The 16,389-nt window shown below is 46.6% G+C and overlaps 3 protein-coding genes across 5 annotated transcripts; 2 read left to right on the top strand and 1 right to left on the bottom strand.

The window, feature by feature from the left end:
- Positions 1-151: 151 nt before the first annotated feature.
- On the top strand, positions 152-2,474 carry LOC149090710 (uncharacterized). Its single transcript, XM_089265143.1, has 2 exons — positions 152-540; positions 621-2,474. The coding sequence occupies exons 1-2, from the start codon at positions 537-539 to the stop codon at positions 2,159-2,161; spliced, it is 1,545 nt and encodes a 514-aa protein (XP_089121269.1). The 5' UTR covers positions 152-536; the 3' UTR covers positions 2,162-2,474.
- On the bottom strand, positions 2,468-9,266 carry HDAC6 (histone deacetylase 6). 3 transcript variants are annotated; one of them, XM_030389714.2, is made up of 9 exons: positions 9,149-9,265; positions 8,643-8,924; positions 7,684-7,814; positions 7,431-7,614; positions 6,762-7,033; positions 5,270-6,686; positions 4,577-5,200; positions 4,368-4,455; positions 2,468-3,616 (listed from the first exon to the last, which is right to left on the bottom strand). In XM_030389714.2, exons 1-9 carry the CDS (start codon positions 9,203-9,205, stop codon positions 3,141-3,143), a joined length of 3,531 nt encoding a protein of 1,176 aa, XP_030245574.2. In that variant the 5' UTR covers positions 9,206-9,265; the 3' UTR covers positions 2,468-3,140. The 3 variants fall into 3 exon arrangements, with proteins under 3 accessions (XP_030245574.2, XP_030245576.2, XP_030245575.2); XM_030389716.2 differs by lacking the exon at positions 4,368-4,455 and having other exon boundaries at positions 3,400-3,616; positions 4,616-5,200; XM_030389715.2 differs by lacking the exon at positions 4,368-4,455 and having other exon boundaries at positions 3,438-3,616; positions 9,149-9,266.
- A 2,775-nt stretch (positions 9,267-12,041) lies between these two features.
- Acat1 (Acetyl-CoA acetyltransferase 1) lies at positions 12,042-13,602 on the top strand. The gene has a single exon (XM_018110706.3). The coding sequence runs from the start codon at positions 12,196-12,198 to the stop codon at positions 13,420-13,422; it is 1,227 nt and encodes a 408-aa protein (XP_017966195.2). The 5' UTR covers positions 12,042-12,195; the 3' UTR covers positions 13,423-13,602.
- Positions 13,603-16,389: the final 2,787 nt, after the last annotated feature.

Genomic DNA, 16,389 nt, shown 5'->3' with positions numbered 1-16,389 from the left:
TTAACGGACTCGAAAAGTGGCGAATATAAATATAACGGTTCTTTGCAGAAAATTCGCTTGACTTCGGCCGCAGTCGACAATCAATGTTAGTTTAGTAGCAGATCGGCACTGAAGGACGCGCCAGTAAACACAACAGAACTTTCGCACAGGAGCGGCAAGTGCGCAACGCAATTAATTAATAAGAGTAATAATAATGACTTAATATGATACTGTGCATGCGCAAATAGTTCTCGAAACAAAAGCCTGTGTTTAAAACGTGCGCAGTTTTGGAGCTACGTGCGCAGCTATGTACGTGTCTTGACAGTTGTCTGCTGCTCTTTGCAACACTTGGCCGGGCTGTCAGTGGCTGCCATCCTGTGTCAGCCATAGTCGAGACGTCCGGAGCTGTCATTGAAAATTTTCATTCGTCTGCGAAGCTTCGCACAGTTCGCCACAAATTCCAGAAGGAAAAAAAAGCCAAAAACTTTTCTGTGCAGTGAACAAATATTGTAAATTTCCAAATTGTTTTAATCAATTTAAAAGAATCAAGCCAAATAATGAGTTTGTATATTACTTTTTTAATGATGTTTGTGGTATCTATTTGTTCTTGTTACTATGAATGGAATTTTCATATTTCGCAGATCTGAAGAAGGTAAAAGCGCAATCGTTGCGTATCAAGAAAAAGAAGCCGTCGCAGCGCTTCGATAAGCATCCAGAGATTTTTGATCTTACCGGCAATAACGAGCCGACTGTGATTATAGATCTGTCGGACAGCGTTGCAGCTCGCATACGTAGGCCCAACCAGCCGCCGGTTGATTATCCAATGGTGGCTACAATAGATTTGGTGGATGACGAACCGATGGACACACAAGAGCCCGTTCCGCCTACCCCAGTGGCTACAATTGACTTAGTAGATGATGAGATGGAGGAACAGGAGTCCGCTTCTTCTCCTAAGCCAGAGTCGGCTCCAATTCCGCCGCCTGCACCGGTCGCTTTAGGCGTACCGGCCATGCCGACTCCACCGGCTGCACCAGCCGCCATTACTGAACTGGCCTTGCTGACTGAACCGGCTGCACCAGCCGAGCCAACTACACTGGGCGCAATGGATCCAAAGGGTGAACTGGCCATGTTGACTGAACCGGCTGCACCAGCTGCAATGGCCGAGCCAACTACACTGGGCGCAATGGATCCAAAGGGTGAACTGGCCATGTTGACTGAACCGGCTGCTCCAGCTGCAATGGCTGAACTGGCCATGTTGACTGAACCGGCTGCACCAGCTCCAATGGCTGAACTGGCCATGTTGACTGAACCGGCTGCACCAGCTGCAATGGCCGAGCCGACTACACTGGACGCAGTGGATCTAAAGGGCGATCTGGCCATATTGACTGAACCGGCTGCACCAGCTGCAATGGCTGAACCGGCTGAACCAGCTGCAATGGCTGAACTGGCCATGCTGACTGAACCGGCTGCACCAGCTGCAATGGCTGAACCGGCTGCTCCAGCTGCAATGGCTGAACTGGCCATGTTGACTGAACCGGCTGCACCAGCTGCAATGACTGAACTGGCCATGTTGACTGAACCGGCTGCACCAGCTGCAATGGCCGAGCCGACTACACTGGACGCAATGGATCCAAAGGGTGAACTGGCCATGTTGACTGAACCGGCTGCACCAGCTGCAATGGCTGAACTGGCTGCACCAGCTGCAATGGCTGAACCGGCTGCACCAGCTCCAATGGCTGCACTGGACATGCTGACTGAACCGGCTGCACCAGCTGCAATGGCTGAACCGGCTGCACCATCTCCAATGGCTGCACTGGACATGCTGACTGAACCGGCTGCACCAGACCCAATGGCCGCACCGGCCGAGCCGACATCGGGCGTAGTAGTTCAATTGGCCGATTCGACTACTTCGGCCACAGTAGTTCAATTGGCCGATTCGACTACATCGGCCGCAGAAGGCGATGCCGTTGGCAGTCCCCACAAGGACGGCAAGATTATACAGGAGTCCTACGAGTGTCCAGTGTGCTTGGAGTACATTTCAGGCCGCGAGGCCGCAAAAACTATTTGTGGACACATCTTTTGCTGGGATTGTATCCTCCATGTGATTAGTTACAATCACATGTGTCCCATTTGCACCGCTCACTTGGCCACTAGCCGCTCCGTCAGACGCCTCTACTATTAAATGCAAGCACCACCATGTTGACTGTTAAGTCAATCCCACAAAAGCAAAGAGCAAGCACAGGAGATGACCGGACCCAGAAACTATAAGGATTCACTCCCAAATTCCATCAATAAATCTGAATTCATTCTTCTGGGTCAATAAATAAACAAAAAATGATATATAATATGTATAATATATTTCCAATCCAAATCGAACTCCATTAACGGATTCATATGCTTCTTAGCTGCTTCCACTCACAGAGAACTACATACATATATTGCTCAACTCTTCTAACTCATAAATGTTACGAAAGAAAAAAAAAAAACATTTTTGTTAGTGCCAAAAAATTGCTTGTCGTTTACTAGTTTTATTATTTCGTACATGATTAATCAATGATTAGTGATAACATTTTTGTTTATTTTTTAACTTTCATACTTTTTTTTGGTTTTCCTATTTATAATATTTTTTTTTTTCAACAATCTCTATATGCAATAAGTCAGGTAGAAAATGGGCGAGTTTGGATAGGGGGGAATAGGGAGGGGAGAGGGGGTGTCTGGAGTAGATGAGGGTAGATATTCAAACGTGCGGTAAGAAGTGGACGGTCGGCCGAATGGTTAACAAACTATGGGCGTAACCCCGCCTCTACCGAAAGAATATAACAACAAATTTAATGCCAATTCACAATATTTGGGAACGAGGGGTGGGCTGGGCAGGGGCTGGGCGACTCTCAGCATCAGCGGTGCGAATTTGTATACATATGTAGACATATATATATGATATATATATATATCGTAAGTCAAGGTACTTTGAACTGGATGCGGACTACAGGCTACAAAATGCGAGCTGCTCATTGGGTGAGAAAGTATTGGATCAGCTTGAGGTAAATGCGCTCCAGCAGCGGCCACATGTGCTCCATGAACAGCTGCAGGACGTGTCGCAGGGGCGGACAGAGCGTGCACATGTAATCCGTAATGGCGTCCAGCACACGCACCACCAAATGTCAGTTATTTCGCTCCAATTGAATGTAGTAGCTGACACCGTCACTGCCGCTGCCACTGCCAGCGTCGTCGTCGTCGTTGTTGGTGTTCGCATTGGAGCTGCAGCCACTGCCTCCATGGTCGTGGTTGTTGTTGTTGTTGTTCTGCCTGTTGCTGTCAACTGCATCCAGATGGATCGGATAGCGGCCGTCGGTGCGCTGCTGGCAGCTGTGCGTCCAGGGCATCGGCTCCTTGAACTTGTCCACGTGCGCCAGATTCTGATAGACATAGAGCAGCGGATGGTCGATATAGTTGTTGCACTCGTAACACCACACGGACAAATCGCTGAAGCTCAGCACCAGCGGATGCTGTGCGCGCCGGCAATGCTGCTCCATGTGCTCATTGATGTAGCGACCGCAGCCGATGCTCTGGCAGATCAGGCACATCCAATTCTCCACCGTTGAGCCGCAGTCGCCGCATGCGCCGCTTGTGTTTATTGCTGTGCGAGGGAGAGAGAGCAATAGATTGGCACTGATTAATATCTGGATGGAGCTAAATTACAAAGCCAGCCAATAGCTAATACAAAACACCAGCGTATAACAGTTACAAATATCAGAATAAGCCACAAAACACATAATTAAAATAAATTAACATGGGGGAAAAAAGGAAAATGAAACTGTTATACACTCTGACTGACAGTAGAACAGTTTGCAATACAATTTTATGACTGCAAAGCATATACTTATTTACAATCGGCAGAGCAATGCAATTATGCATATAACGCGTAAAACTGTTATACTCATATATAGGTACATTTCATTTGATATACAGCTTTTTCCGTGTCCTCCATTAGGCATTTATACGAATGTCTCACAACTGTTATACACAATCATTTGTGGCACATTACATTTCTCAGCTATTTGCTGGCAATACAACTGTTATACAGGCATATATAGCAACTGTTATACATAATAATCATCTTCGTTTTTATGTTGCTGTTGCTATACTGCGGTAAGCAATCGCAATTATACATACCACTACCTGTTATACGATAATTATAACAGTTGACAAATAAAGCAAAGGCAAAGTAAAAAGCATTCAAAATGGCAACAAGCAAAAAAAGCACGAAAAAAAGACAGATAGAGTAGGAAAGAGAGAGAGAGTGATATGACAGGTAAAACGAACAACAAATAGAACGCAAGACAGGGACAGGTATAGTTGCATATTGCTGTGGTTCTCGTTTCGCTTACATTTGGGCGCCTGCTCCGGGCGCAATTGGCTCAAGTGTGGACAGCTTTTGAGCGGATAAATGGCAAACATTTCCTGCTGCTCGAGCGCCTGGCAAGAGCAACGGAACGAACAGAGAACGAGAGAAAGAGGGAGAGAGAGAGAGAGAGAGACATGAGATTAGTTCGGCAATGTGAGAGCAACTGTTGAACGGTGTGTGTGACGATCGTACCTCCTTGTGCTCGGCCATAAATTCGGTGAGCGTTTTTACCTTGACTTTGGGCTTGCTGCCACTGGGCCGATCCTGGCCGGGATCGGGCTGTTGGCTGCCATCGCCGCCGACTGCGCCCAGTGCATTGTCATTTGAGATGCTTAGCTGACTCATTGTAGCAGCAAGAAAATCCTCGTTATTATTCTCGCCCAGCACACACTGCGGCAGCTTGCAGCCAAAGACCAAGGACTTCCAATACTGATGCTGCTGCTCCACGCACAGCTGCAGCGTTTCCACGCAGCTCTGGAAGGCCACCGTTGCCGATCGCTGGGCCGCTGGAAGGAACTGGGGCGTCGGCACCGGATCACCCAGCAGCGTCTTGGTGCACATGGTCATGGCATACGATATGGAATTGACGTTGTAGCCGCCCTCCAGGCACACGATGATCCGGCCGCCGGCCAACGCGGACAGCCAATGGGTGAAGAGGCCGTAGCCTTCGGGCGTCACCTTGCAGCCACCCAGTGGATCGCCGATGGCCGCATCGAAGCCGGCCGAGACGAGCACCAGCTGTGGGTTGAACTCGTACGCAATGGGCAGGATGAGCTGCTGGAAGGCCAGCGCGTACTCCAGATCTCCCATGCCCTTCTGCAAAGTGCAAGGGAAGGCGATTTACTACCAGGCGCAAATGCATATTAGCCAGGGCTGCGCACTCACCTTGTTCCAGGGTATGTTCACATTGAAGCCACGCCCCGCATTCTTGCCCACCATGTCGTAGTTGCCCGCCGGGCCCTTGGGAAAGAAGGCGCCGTGCTCGTAGCGATGGATGCTCATGTAGAGCACCTTGGGATTCGACTCGAAGATGTGCTGTGTCCCATTGCCGTGGTGCACATCCCAGTCGACGATCAGGATGCGCTCCAAGCCAAATTCCCGTATCGCATACTGGGCAGCAATGGCTATGTTGTTGAATATGCAGAAGCCGTGCGGCTGATCCGGCTCGGCGTGGTGGCCGGGCGGGCGCACGTTGCAGATACCGCTGCGCGACTGCCCGCGCAGCACACTGTCGACTGCCTGCAGCACCGAGCCGGAGGCGAGGGTGGCGCACTCGAAGGTGCGCGGATGCAGGTACACCGAATTGTAGCCAGATCCCATTTGCTGCAGCTCCTCGACGCTGCGGCCCAGCAGGCGGCGCACCGAGTTGACGTGGGCCCGCGTATGGGCCAGGCACACCTCATCCGTGGTGGCGGCACGCGCCGGCAGCTGATGCATGCGCCCCAGCAGCTGGTAGTCATCGTGCATCTGATGGATTTGCCGGATGCGCATCGGCTGCTCCGGATGCGTGGCGTCGTGCAAGTTGAAGTGCTGCAGCATTTGGGCATCGTAGGCGTAGCAGACCCGTATCGCTGGCACCGACAGCTGCGTCTCGGCGCGCAGCACGGACAAGCGGGCGGCATTGCGGGCGACCACGTCCTCGGGCAGCTGGGCGGAGGTGCCGCGTGTGGGATAACGCTGATCCGGCTCTGGAGGCGGGCCGCCCAGCCAAATGCGCTTGACGCGATGCAGCTGAGCTGTTGTCGCGCTCTCCGCCTCCAGCTCGGCGGCCGTGTAGGTCTGCTGCAGCTGCAGGCAGCGCCAGTACGGACGGTGCACATAGATGCAGTTGAGCACTGCTTCGCGCAGCTCCATGCTGGGCAGCTCCAGTCGTTCCACGAGCGGCGGACACGGATCCCCGAGCAGCGCACGCAGCGTCAAGGCGGCGCCCTCCGACAGCGACTCGACACAGTAGCCGCCCTCCAGGACGACAGCCACACGGCAGTTGGCCAGGTGCAGCAGCGGGTTGAGCAAGTGCGGATAGCAGGCCGGCGTCACCTCCATCTCGCCCTCCGGGCATCCCAGGGCGGCATCATAGCCAGCGGAGACAATGATCAGCTCGGGCTGATATTCCATGGCCACCGGCAGCAGCAGCTGCTGAAAGATGGCCAGGTAATCGCCGTTGCCCATGCCCTTGGCATTCAGCGGGACGTTGAAGTTGTAGCCCGTGCCGGGGCCGGAGCCAATGGCATGATAGTCCGACTCCTGCAAATTCGGCCAAAAGCTGCCGTGCTCATAGCGATGTATGGAGAAATACAAAACTCTAAAAAGCAGAGAGAGAGAGAGAGGGAGAATTCGCATTAAAGATTAAGAATATTTACATTCATTGAATGCCCACCTGGAATCATTGTAGAAGAAACGCTGTGTGCCCTGGCCATGATGCACATCGTAGTCGATAATCAGGATGCGCTGCAGCCGATGCGCCTCGAGGGCGTGCTGTGCGGCCAGTGCGACATTGTTGAAGTAGCAATACCCATTGAACTCCGACTTCATGGCATGATGGCCAGGCGGTCGTATTATGGCCATGCCATTCTGTGCCTTCCCCAGCAGCAGCTGATCGATCAGCTCAATGGTCGAGCCGCTGGCCAGTAGCGACAGCCTGAACGTGGACTGGCGAGAGAGAGAGTGGGGGGAGAAATTAGTATTACAATATACGAGAGCACAAGTGAGAGCGCTATAAAACCTATTATCTTATCCCAACAGAAATGGGAGCTGAGACTTTACATTCTACAACAAATCGCATGATAAGACACGATGACTATGCAAACATTTGCATTTGCATTTGGCGAGCAAGTGCTTGGCTCTAGTCTATATAGATATGCATATGCTATATATGTAGATGCAATCTAATCTCATTAGAAATGCCTGACATCTGAAACGCTTCGTTGGCTTTCGATTACAATGGCTGCGCTAGCCGTTCTCCAATTGAATACAGTTCTCAAATGAATAAATAGATTTCACTTATGAATAATTGGATCTTGGTTATTGTTGTTGTTGTATTTCTTACCGGATGTATGTAAATGGCGTCATAGTGGGAGCTCAGTTCCTCCATAGCCTCTTCGTTGCGCACGCCCGACGTCTGCTCCAGTCGCTCGTAGTGCTCTAGGGAGTGTAGCTTAAGGATTTCGTCCTTGGTGGCCAGACGGGACTTCAGCTGCAGGCAGCGATCCACGAGGTTCAGTTCACGGCAGCTACATATGAATATATTGGGATGCAGATGGTATATCAATTTATATATGGGAATATTGAGCTGTTCTTACCGCTCCATGGTGCGCGTAAAGCGCTCGGGTCGCTCCTGATGTGTCACATCCCACAGGCAGCAATGCTCGCTCATGGACTCGTCATAGATGAGCGCTGTGGCACCGCGATGCATGTTCTTAGCATTGACAGCCTGTCAGGGAGAGATAAAGGGGTATATTAAAAAACCAATTAGCCAGATATGTATATATGTATATATGTATATCTTTCAATCAACTGAGATTGACGAACGATCTGTTGTAAAACGTAATCTAATAGCTAATGTGGCCTCAGTTTATACGCGAAACATCAGTCAATCAGTCAGTCATCTCAATCAAACAGTCGATCGATGAGTTTATGAAGCTCTTCTATTTGAACTATGTGTGGGAAAGAGCTGTGGCTAGCTGCTTTAAGACTCAATAGCAGAATAGCGCAATTATCGATCACTGATGTTGAGGCGTTATCGATAACTACTGAGTAACACTAGACATCGACCAATTCAATCCCTGAAACTATCATTATGTACTCGATATATATTACATTATATTATATATACTTGATCTACCTCTTACGTAAGCAAAGATATTGATATCTAGCAATATGTAATATGTAAATGTAACGATAAATAGATCTAGCTATCTAATTATTTCGATAAATCTCTCTATCTCTCTGATTGTATCGATAGCTAGCTATAGCTCAATATTTATACAAGATATCCCTAACCAACCTTCTGCCCATAAAAATTATTGATAGATATCTTAAAAAAATAAATCGATAAGTTGCTCTAGCTAGTAGCCCTGGCTCTCTATTTGTGAAATACATCAGTAATTAGTTCATGCCCTCGAGCTAGGCAAGTTATCGATAACTAGCATTAGATCCCCAGCTCATTAGTTAATCAAGAATTGGAAAAGATTCCTCTATAGCTAATCAGTAAACAAATGCACATTTATATATACATATGTATATGTATGTATATACTCACATTCTGAAAGATATCGATAATTGGCTCCAGCTGGGAGCCTTGTCCGTTGCTCTGCGATTTCAGCATGTTCCGGGCGCGACGTTTTGCCTCCTGAAGCGCTGGACTTGTTTTGCGCGGCCCACAGCTGCTGGCGCTGCCATTGGCGTTTGGCCCAGACGTCGCGTTCGTCGCCGCTGCCGTCGCTGTCGACGACGACGACGCTGACGCCGACTTCGACTTGACCATAGCACGCGTTTGTATTTTGGCCTGTTGTGCGCCGCGTCGCGTTACGATCGGTGAGCTCTGTGAGAGAATTAGCAAATGAGTGAGATAGGGCGATATAAAAAAAAAAAAACAAATAAAACAAAAAACGAGATGGGTAGATTGAGGTGTAGAAAGAGAGACGGAGGAGAGTGTCAAGGTGGCAACGATGGAGAGCGAAATAATAAATATAACGAGGGCTGCTCCTAAAGTTTGCGAGTCTCGAACTTGTGCGAATGCTGGAATGAGATTCTTTTCTGCTTAACTGAGATTCTTTTCAGCTTGATATGTTGGCAGTCGCGGAGTTTTTTCGTAGAAGTCATGCGACTGATTGCTACAAATTATAAATTACACTGAATAATATATATACGTATGTATATAAGGATAGTGAATACGACGACTACTACGCCAGCTCATTTTGAGCTCTATTCAAATATACATATGTCTACATAGATCTGTACATAAATGTTTGTATTTATTTGTATATGCAGGGATACTCCATAATTTAATTTAGGCTTCTTTGGTGTTATCGATCAATAATAATAAATTAAATGTATTTTTTTTATGCTCACTATCTGACCAGAATTCTATGTGCTTGCACTTAAAATTCTAGAGAGCTGCTTAAATTCAAATTGAGCTTTCCAGAGTTCTTTTACCAAACTCAAAACATGATCGATTGATTGGATGACGATTTATTTGTAGGCAGCTAAAATGCGTCTGTTGATTTTACTTCTCTTATTCTGCAATGCAAAAAAGTATTTCCCGTTAGGAACTCATTTCTTCCCACTTGCGTTTCCTACGCTCAAAAGCTGAGATATAACAACAGGTTACTAAGCTTTAACAAGTACAGTAGACGCATTATATACATATATATATATATATATATATATGTAGTTCAAAAAGGTCAAGCAAAGAATTTAATAAAATATATAAACATAGTATTCAAATTTACGTTAAGTTTATAAATAGACAGAGCATCACTTTTATAATATTTAAAATGAGAAAACAAATTCCAATTTATGTGAAATAAAATGAAATTAAGCGCAAATTAAGAATTTATTGCGAATTTTTCAGTCGAATCGCTTGTTGATTCACAAATTTTGTGGAGATGGGTCACACTCTACAGTTAGATACTGTAAACACATACAGCCATATACACATAAAGGGATATGCATATGTGTATGTATGTGTAAAAAAGCTAAGGCAGCATTTGATTTACTTAAATCTTTGTCAGAATAACTCACATACATACATACACACATACATACATACACATACGTACATACCTACACACATATGTACATGTAAATCATTAATGTAATAATAAAAGTGGGTCGCAGTCATAAAAATAGAAAAAAATACTAAATTAATTATCAGGAGGCAGGCACTCTGATTAAGCGCACTAAACTCTTTGCCGATAGATAACACAACACTGGCGGAGGAGAGTCGAGGATTGATGAGCTAGTAGAGCAGCGGCGATGAGTAATTATTTATGCTATACAGATATATATGTACGTACTTTAACAACAGTAACAGCAACAACTACAACAATAGCAACAGTTACTGTTGCAACAATCTAACAAACAATGCAAATTATGGAGCACTTGATGTGTCAGAGACTAAAAACCGTTGGCCAAGAAATCAGCGCGTTAACTGAAAACGGATTTTGTGTTTGGTTTTTGAAAATCGCTCGAAGCGAGGCTGTGCGCCGCCAACGGCAGCTGCGTTTGTGTGGGTGTTACTGTTGTTGCTGTTGCTGTTGCCGCATTTGGTACTAGTCCAAAAAGGCGCGCGCGGCGACGTCAGCTGCGGACTTACCATGATTATATCTTTGTTTTGTTTTTTGTTTTTCTTTTTCTGTTGCTGCTGCTGCTGCGGCGGCTGTTTTGGTTGAGCTTGAGCTGTGACTGAAGCTTTAAGTTGTCTATTTCTCTCTCCGTCTCTCTCTCTCTCTCTCGTTCTCTGCCTTGCACTGCAGTTGTTTGTTTTAGTTGCCGTTGATGACGCTACTTTGCTTGCTCCTTAGCTCTAGCCCTCTCTCTCGCTCTCTTCTATCTTGAAGTGGGCGCAACAATGCGTGCGTGCGTGCCAGCGTCCCCGTGCGTGTAAGTTGTTTGCTTGTATTGGTATGTAATACTTTTTTGTTTTTTGGCTATGTTGCTGTTGCTTTTGCTGCTGTTGCGTGATAGGTGCTTTTACAAAAAGTATCGATTTGAATTTGAACTATAAGCTCGTTTCTAATAATTAGTCACAATCTGGCGCAATATTTGCATTAATTATTCATTGTCTTTCGCTGCTTCCACGCTGCACCAATGTCTGCTATCCATCCGTCCGTCCGTCCGTTCGTCCGTCTGTCTCTCCTCTGGTCGACTCTTCGGTCTCGCTTCAGTTGATGTTATGCTTTTTGTTGCTACAAATAAATAATTCCTATGCTATGCACATACTTCGTCATATTGTTGTTGTAGTTGTTTTCAGTTAGTTACACATAAAAAATTTAAAAAGAATTTATAGATTCACATGCGCGCAACGTTAGAAAAAAAAAATTAATAAACGGCGTTCTGCACACACACACTCACATACACGCAAACACAATCGCAGCACACTGGTCGAGCACACGGCCAAGACAAGACGACGCGATGGCTGGATGCAGCGATAATTGGCAGCTGTAACGGAGCCAAAATCAGAACCAGAACCAGGGATTTGCGAGCAAGTGCTTGTTGTTGGTTTATTGCGCGCGGCAGACGAGCGGGCGACCGGGCGAGCGGGCAAACGGTTGGCGGCAGGCGGTAAAGTAATGCTTGTCTGCCCTCTGTTTTGTTATTGTTTTGCAGTTACAAGAAGTGTGTGACCGCCAGCGCGAAAATGTGCAAATACCAAAATAATACTGAGCGGTATAAATTGTTGAATGCTCTTAAGCCATCCGCTGAACATATTTGAATTCAGAACGGTTAAGCAATGAGAACAATTTTCACACTCACCGTTAACCTATTTGTATATTTGTAGACATGTGTATGGCACAAATAAAAAATTAAATCACACTTTATTACCTTTTTATTATTGGCATTAATCGGACTCTACATTTAAAAACAAGCTTAACAAATACTAAAAATATAGCTGTTATACATATGTATGCATACATAAAAGCTTTCAATGCAAATTCGTAGCGCTTTCCAGCACCATCAGCAACAGCTGTTGTGTTACGCAAGCGGTTAAAGAGCAACAGGTTCTGATTCTCACTCATTACTATTTAAAAGCGTGATCAGGTCCGGGTAATATTCCAGTGATCATTATATAAATCGTCGCTATCAGTGCCATGTTGCAAGCCACCAGCCGCCATTTGATCGCTCAGGCGCGTCGCTACAGCTCCAAGATCAACGATGTTGTTGTTGTTGCTGCTGCTCGCACGCCCATCGGCAGCTTCCAGAGCCAGCTGGCACCCCTGTCAGCCACACAGCTAGGTGCCACCGCCATCGAGGCCGCCATCGAGCGTGCAGGCATTGCCAAGAGCGATGTTAATGAGGTGATCATGGGCAACGTTGTGTCAGCGGGTGTCGGCCAGGCACCGGCCCGTCAGGCGGCCATCTTTGCCGGATTGCCCACCAATGTGTGCTGCACGACCGTGAACAAGGTCTGCTCCTCGGGCATGAAGGCTGTGATGCTGGGCGCCCAGTCCCTGATGCTTGGCCAAGCCGATGTCGTCGTGGCCGGTGGCATGGAGTCCATGTCGAATGTGCCCTTTTATTTGAAACGTGGCAGCACACCCTATGGAGGCGTTAATCTGACCGATGGTATTGTCTTCGACGGCCTCTGGGATGTCTACAACAAGTTCCATATGGGCAACTGTGCCGAGAACACAGCCAAGAAGATGCAGATCACACGCAAGGACCAGGACGATTTCGCCATCGAATCCTACAAGCGATCGGCCAAGGCCTGGAGCGACAAAGTCTTTGCCAATGAGATTGCTCCCGTAAAGATTCAGGTAAAACGCAAACCCGAACAGGTGATCGCCGAGGATGAGGAGTATAAGCGCGTCAACTTTGATAAGTTCGGCCAGCTATCGACCGTGTTCCAGCGGGAGAACGGAACCGTCACCGCTGGCAACGCTTCGACACTAAACGATGGCGGTGCTGCTGTTGTACTGATGACTGCCGAGGCGGCACAACGTGCAGGTGTAAAGCCGCTGGCGCGCATTGTCTCCTTCCAGGATGCCGAAACTGATCCCATCGACTTTCCAATTGCACCGTCATTTGCTGTGCCCAAGTTGTTAGAGCGTGCTGGCGTTCGTAAAGAGGATGTTGCCATGTGGGAAATCAACGAGGCCTTCTCTCTGGTCGTCGTGGCCAACATGCGCAAAATGGACCTCGACCCTGCCAAGGTCAATGTCCATGGAGGAGCCGTCTCTTTGGGACATCCGATTGGCATGTCCGGCGCTCGCCTGATCACTCACCTGGCACACGCCCTAAAAACCGGCGAGCTGGGCTGCGCCTCCATTTGCAATGGTGGCGGCGGCGCCTCTTCCATTCTGCTGCAGAAGCTTTAAAGCTATGGCAACAGCTATCAATCGGTTAAAGCCAGAATTGCATTTATTGAAATTGAAGATGACGATTGCAGTCATCGTCAACTATATTTAAACGGGTTTAAACTCATCTTTTTGTGTATTTTTTTGTATAGCATTTAACTTTGTGATTTGCATAATAAATCGAAACGAGAATTGCCTTAATCAAATGTTTTTCGCTAACTCGCGTTCGTTATGGACTTCGAACTTTCGAAATAGAAAACAATTGTAATCGTCATTTGCCTGCAGGAGGACAATCGTTTGATGTTTCCTGCAGAATTTTTGAAATTTTATCGATACCTATAACCTATAAAGTGCTGTAAAAGATACATATATTTTGTTGATTTGTTTTCTCGTTACTTTTGGTCTGCATTTTCTATTGCATAACAGCGATATTTTAGCTATCGTTATCGAACTATTTTGTATTTTACGTGTGATCCTAGAACAGTAGCAACTATTAGACATATAACCGAGATCAGCTCCAATAAGGACACAATCGTTACGAGGACATAGAACACGCCCATAATGGCATAGATGACCCAGGGATCGAGCTGACGCAGCTGTCTGCCCGGTACAGACAGATGCTGTCAATTAGTGCTCGCTGCTTAGCTGCGCGCGGCCCAGTAGATGATAGCCCACCGATTGGACTTGGTCGTAACAAGTTCATCCAGACGCTGACCAGGTGGCCAGCTACTGCTCCAGCACATGATGGGCAGCATGTAATCGGTGTGCGGCGCGTTCCGCCACGTATAGCTACGTCTGTCTGAAAAGGATGCCATAGATGCAGCGCTGTGGACGCAGATAAATCTCGCTCAATAGCTCGAAACTGAAAGACGGCGATTGAATTGGCGGCGTATTCCACGTGCCATGTAGCTAATGGTCAGGTGAGAAAGTCGCTGCTGCAGTTGTCGAAAATCAGTGATTCGAGTTAATCGAAAATTAATTAATTTCAGTTACCCACCAGCTACGGTACGTCCTATTGTGTCCAGGGCAAGGCCTATATGTGCTTGGCGCCTTGCTAGCCTCTGTAGCTGTTGGTCCTCCAGTCCCGGCGCCTTAACGTTCACGCTGATAAAGATCATTCCAGGGCGCAACAGCACTTACCGCGGGCAGCCGTGCATATTGTTCACTCGAGCTCGGAGTTATCACATTGATGGCTCCAGTAATATTAAACACGGCCTGTATCTCCAACGGGATCAGGACTTCGCTCAGGTGTAGAATTCCGAAGAAATTCAATCGGTTCATCAAGCTCGAGCGTAACAACGATGGAATAGGCGCTGAATTTATTGAGAAACTGTGTTTTATTGTTAATATTGTGAAATGGTAATTGAACAAGACGAAAAACACATGATAAATATAGATAGCTATTTATTTAAATTTCGCAAGTAGTTAACGGCTACTTTTAGCATCGATACATTGGAGTGACGCAAAGTACCGATTCAGTATTTTTTCCGCTAAAATAGCAATCACAGAAACAGCTGATTATGCGCAGTGTTGCTTGTTAGCCTATCGATGTCTATCGATTAGTTGTGAACATCCCTAAAATGCGCGAGTTGAGACCAACAAAAAAAAAACGCTGCTTTTGGAGACAGATCGAACGGCGGTGTACAAGCGCGGACCGCAACGCATCCAAAGCCAACAACAACTGAAATAAACAATCATCGTGATAGTGTGCTTGTCCAAAAATAAAAAGCGCGTCGAGTGCAACGGTGTCACTAAAACAAACCGCTAGCTTCAGTGCAAGCAAACAACCCCCGCGTCGGGCAACCATTATAAAATATATATAAAAAAAAGCAGTTGTGTTCTTACCAGCGGTGGTTGTGATGCTGGACGCAGACCAGCAATGCAGCAGCTCTCACAAAATCAAATTTAACCGTTTTCATGGAGTCTTTTGCGCGTAAAATTGATTTGAGAAAACCTACTTAGTGTGCAGCATAAAATTGATAGAGCAAAACGTAAGTGCACTCTGACGGTCATATATAATCTATGCGTGCATGTATTGTATATGTGTAGAAGAACAGTTATGTGTTTAAAGTTCATTTGAATGCGCGTTGCACTATTTGCTGGCCATAGCTGTACATTGTGTGTGAGCGAGCGTAAGAGTTTGTCATGCATATACGGTTTTTGTCTCTCTCTCTCTCTCTTTCTCTCGCTATGTGTGTGCTTGCGTGTGTGTGTGTATGCAGCTGGCCATTCGTATGGCTGCTGCGCTCCGCCTAGCTCTAGCAGTGCGTGCGTTAGCCTATAGCTGTGTATGTCAGTGTGTGCGCCTGTGTGTTTGTAAGTGCACAATAAGCCAAACGACAACAAACCATAATTATTGTAAATTGTTAAATTAAATATTTAGTGAGCAGCAGTCGCTAATAAATCTATTGTTTTGCTCCCTTCAACTGGCCATTTGGCTTCGGTGGTGTCCTTGACATGATTACGTTTTCCGTTACGCTTTTGCACTTTAAGCAAGGGGCCGTTCGTTTCTCATTGCGTATGTGTCTACATGAATGTGTGTGTGTGTGTGTGTGTGTGTGTGTGTATGTATGTCTATCGATTACTGTTTTCTGGTCCTGTTTGACTTTCTCACTCGCACGTGCACATGAGCTGCTTCGCTTTCTCTCTTTCTCTATTGCTCAAAAAAGGGGTGGCAAAATTATGTTCATAGTTTTGTATACTATGTTTTTTTGTTCGTCTGTTGTTATGGAACATGTGAATGGTTGTTTTTTTTTGTTTTTTTTTTTTTTTTGTAATATTTTTGTTGCGTGCTCTTATCATTATGTTCTCACACACGTTCCACGGTCCGCTGCTGATAAGCAACCGCAAGAGTAGATGCAGCACTCCCCGTGCGGTTTATATTCCCTCCTCTTCTTCTTCTTCTCCTTCTTCTGTTTTACTTGTAAATTGTCAAACGTTCGCTATCTACTGATTTCACGCTCGCTCCACGAGTATTTATAGCCGCCA

Source organism: Drosophila navojoa, chromosome X, assembly GCF_054131105.1.
Source record: "Drosophila navojoa isolate 15081-1374.11 chromosome X, UAZ_NAV_1.0, whole genome shotgun sequence".
NCBI classification, from domain to species: Eukaryota; Metazoa; Arthropoda; class Insecta; order Diptera; family Drosophilidae; genus Drosophila; species Drosophila navojoa.
This window is presented reverse-complemented; position numbering and strand designations above follow the sequence as displayed.

Coding starts and splice junctions, on each gene's coding strand:
- HDAC6 (XM_030389714.2), bottom strand. CDS start 9,205: ATGACTTCTACGAAAAAACTCCGCGACTGCCAACATATCAAGCTGAAA. Junction 7,034..7,430: donor ACGCCATTTACATACATCCG/GTAAGAAATACA, acceptor CTCTCTCGCCAG/TCCACGTTCAGGCTGTCGCT. Junction 6,687..6,761: donor TTCTTCTACAATGATTCCAG/GTGGGCATTCAA, acceptor TCTGCTTTTTAG/AGTTTTGTATTTCTCCATAC.
- Acat1 (XM_018110706.3), top strand. CDS start 12,196: ATGTTGCAAGCCACCAGCCGCCATTTGATCGCTCAGGCGCGTCGCTAC.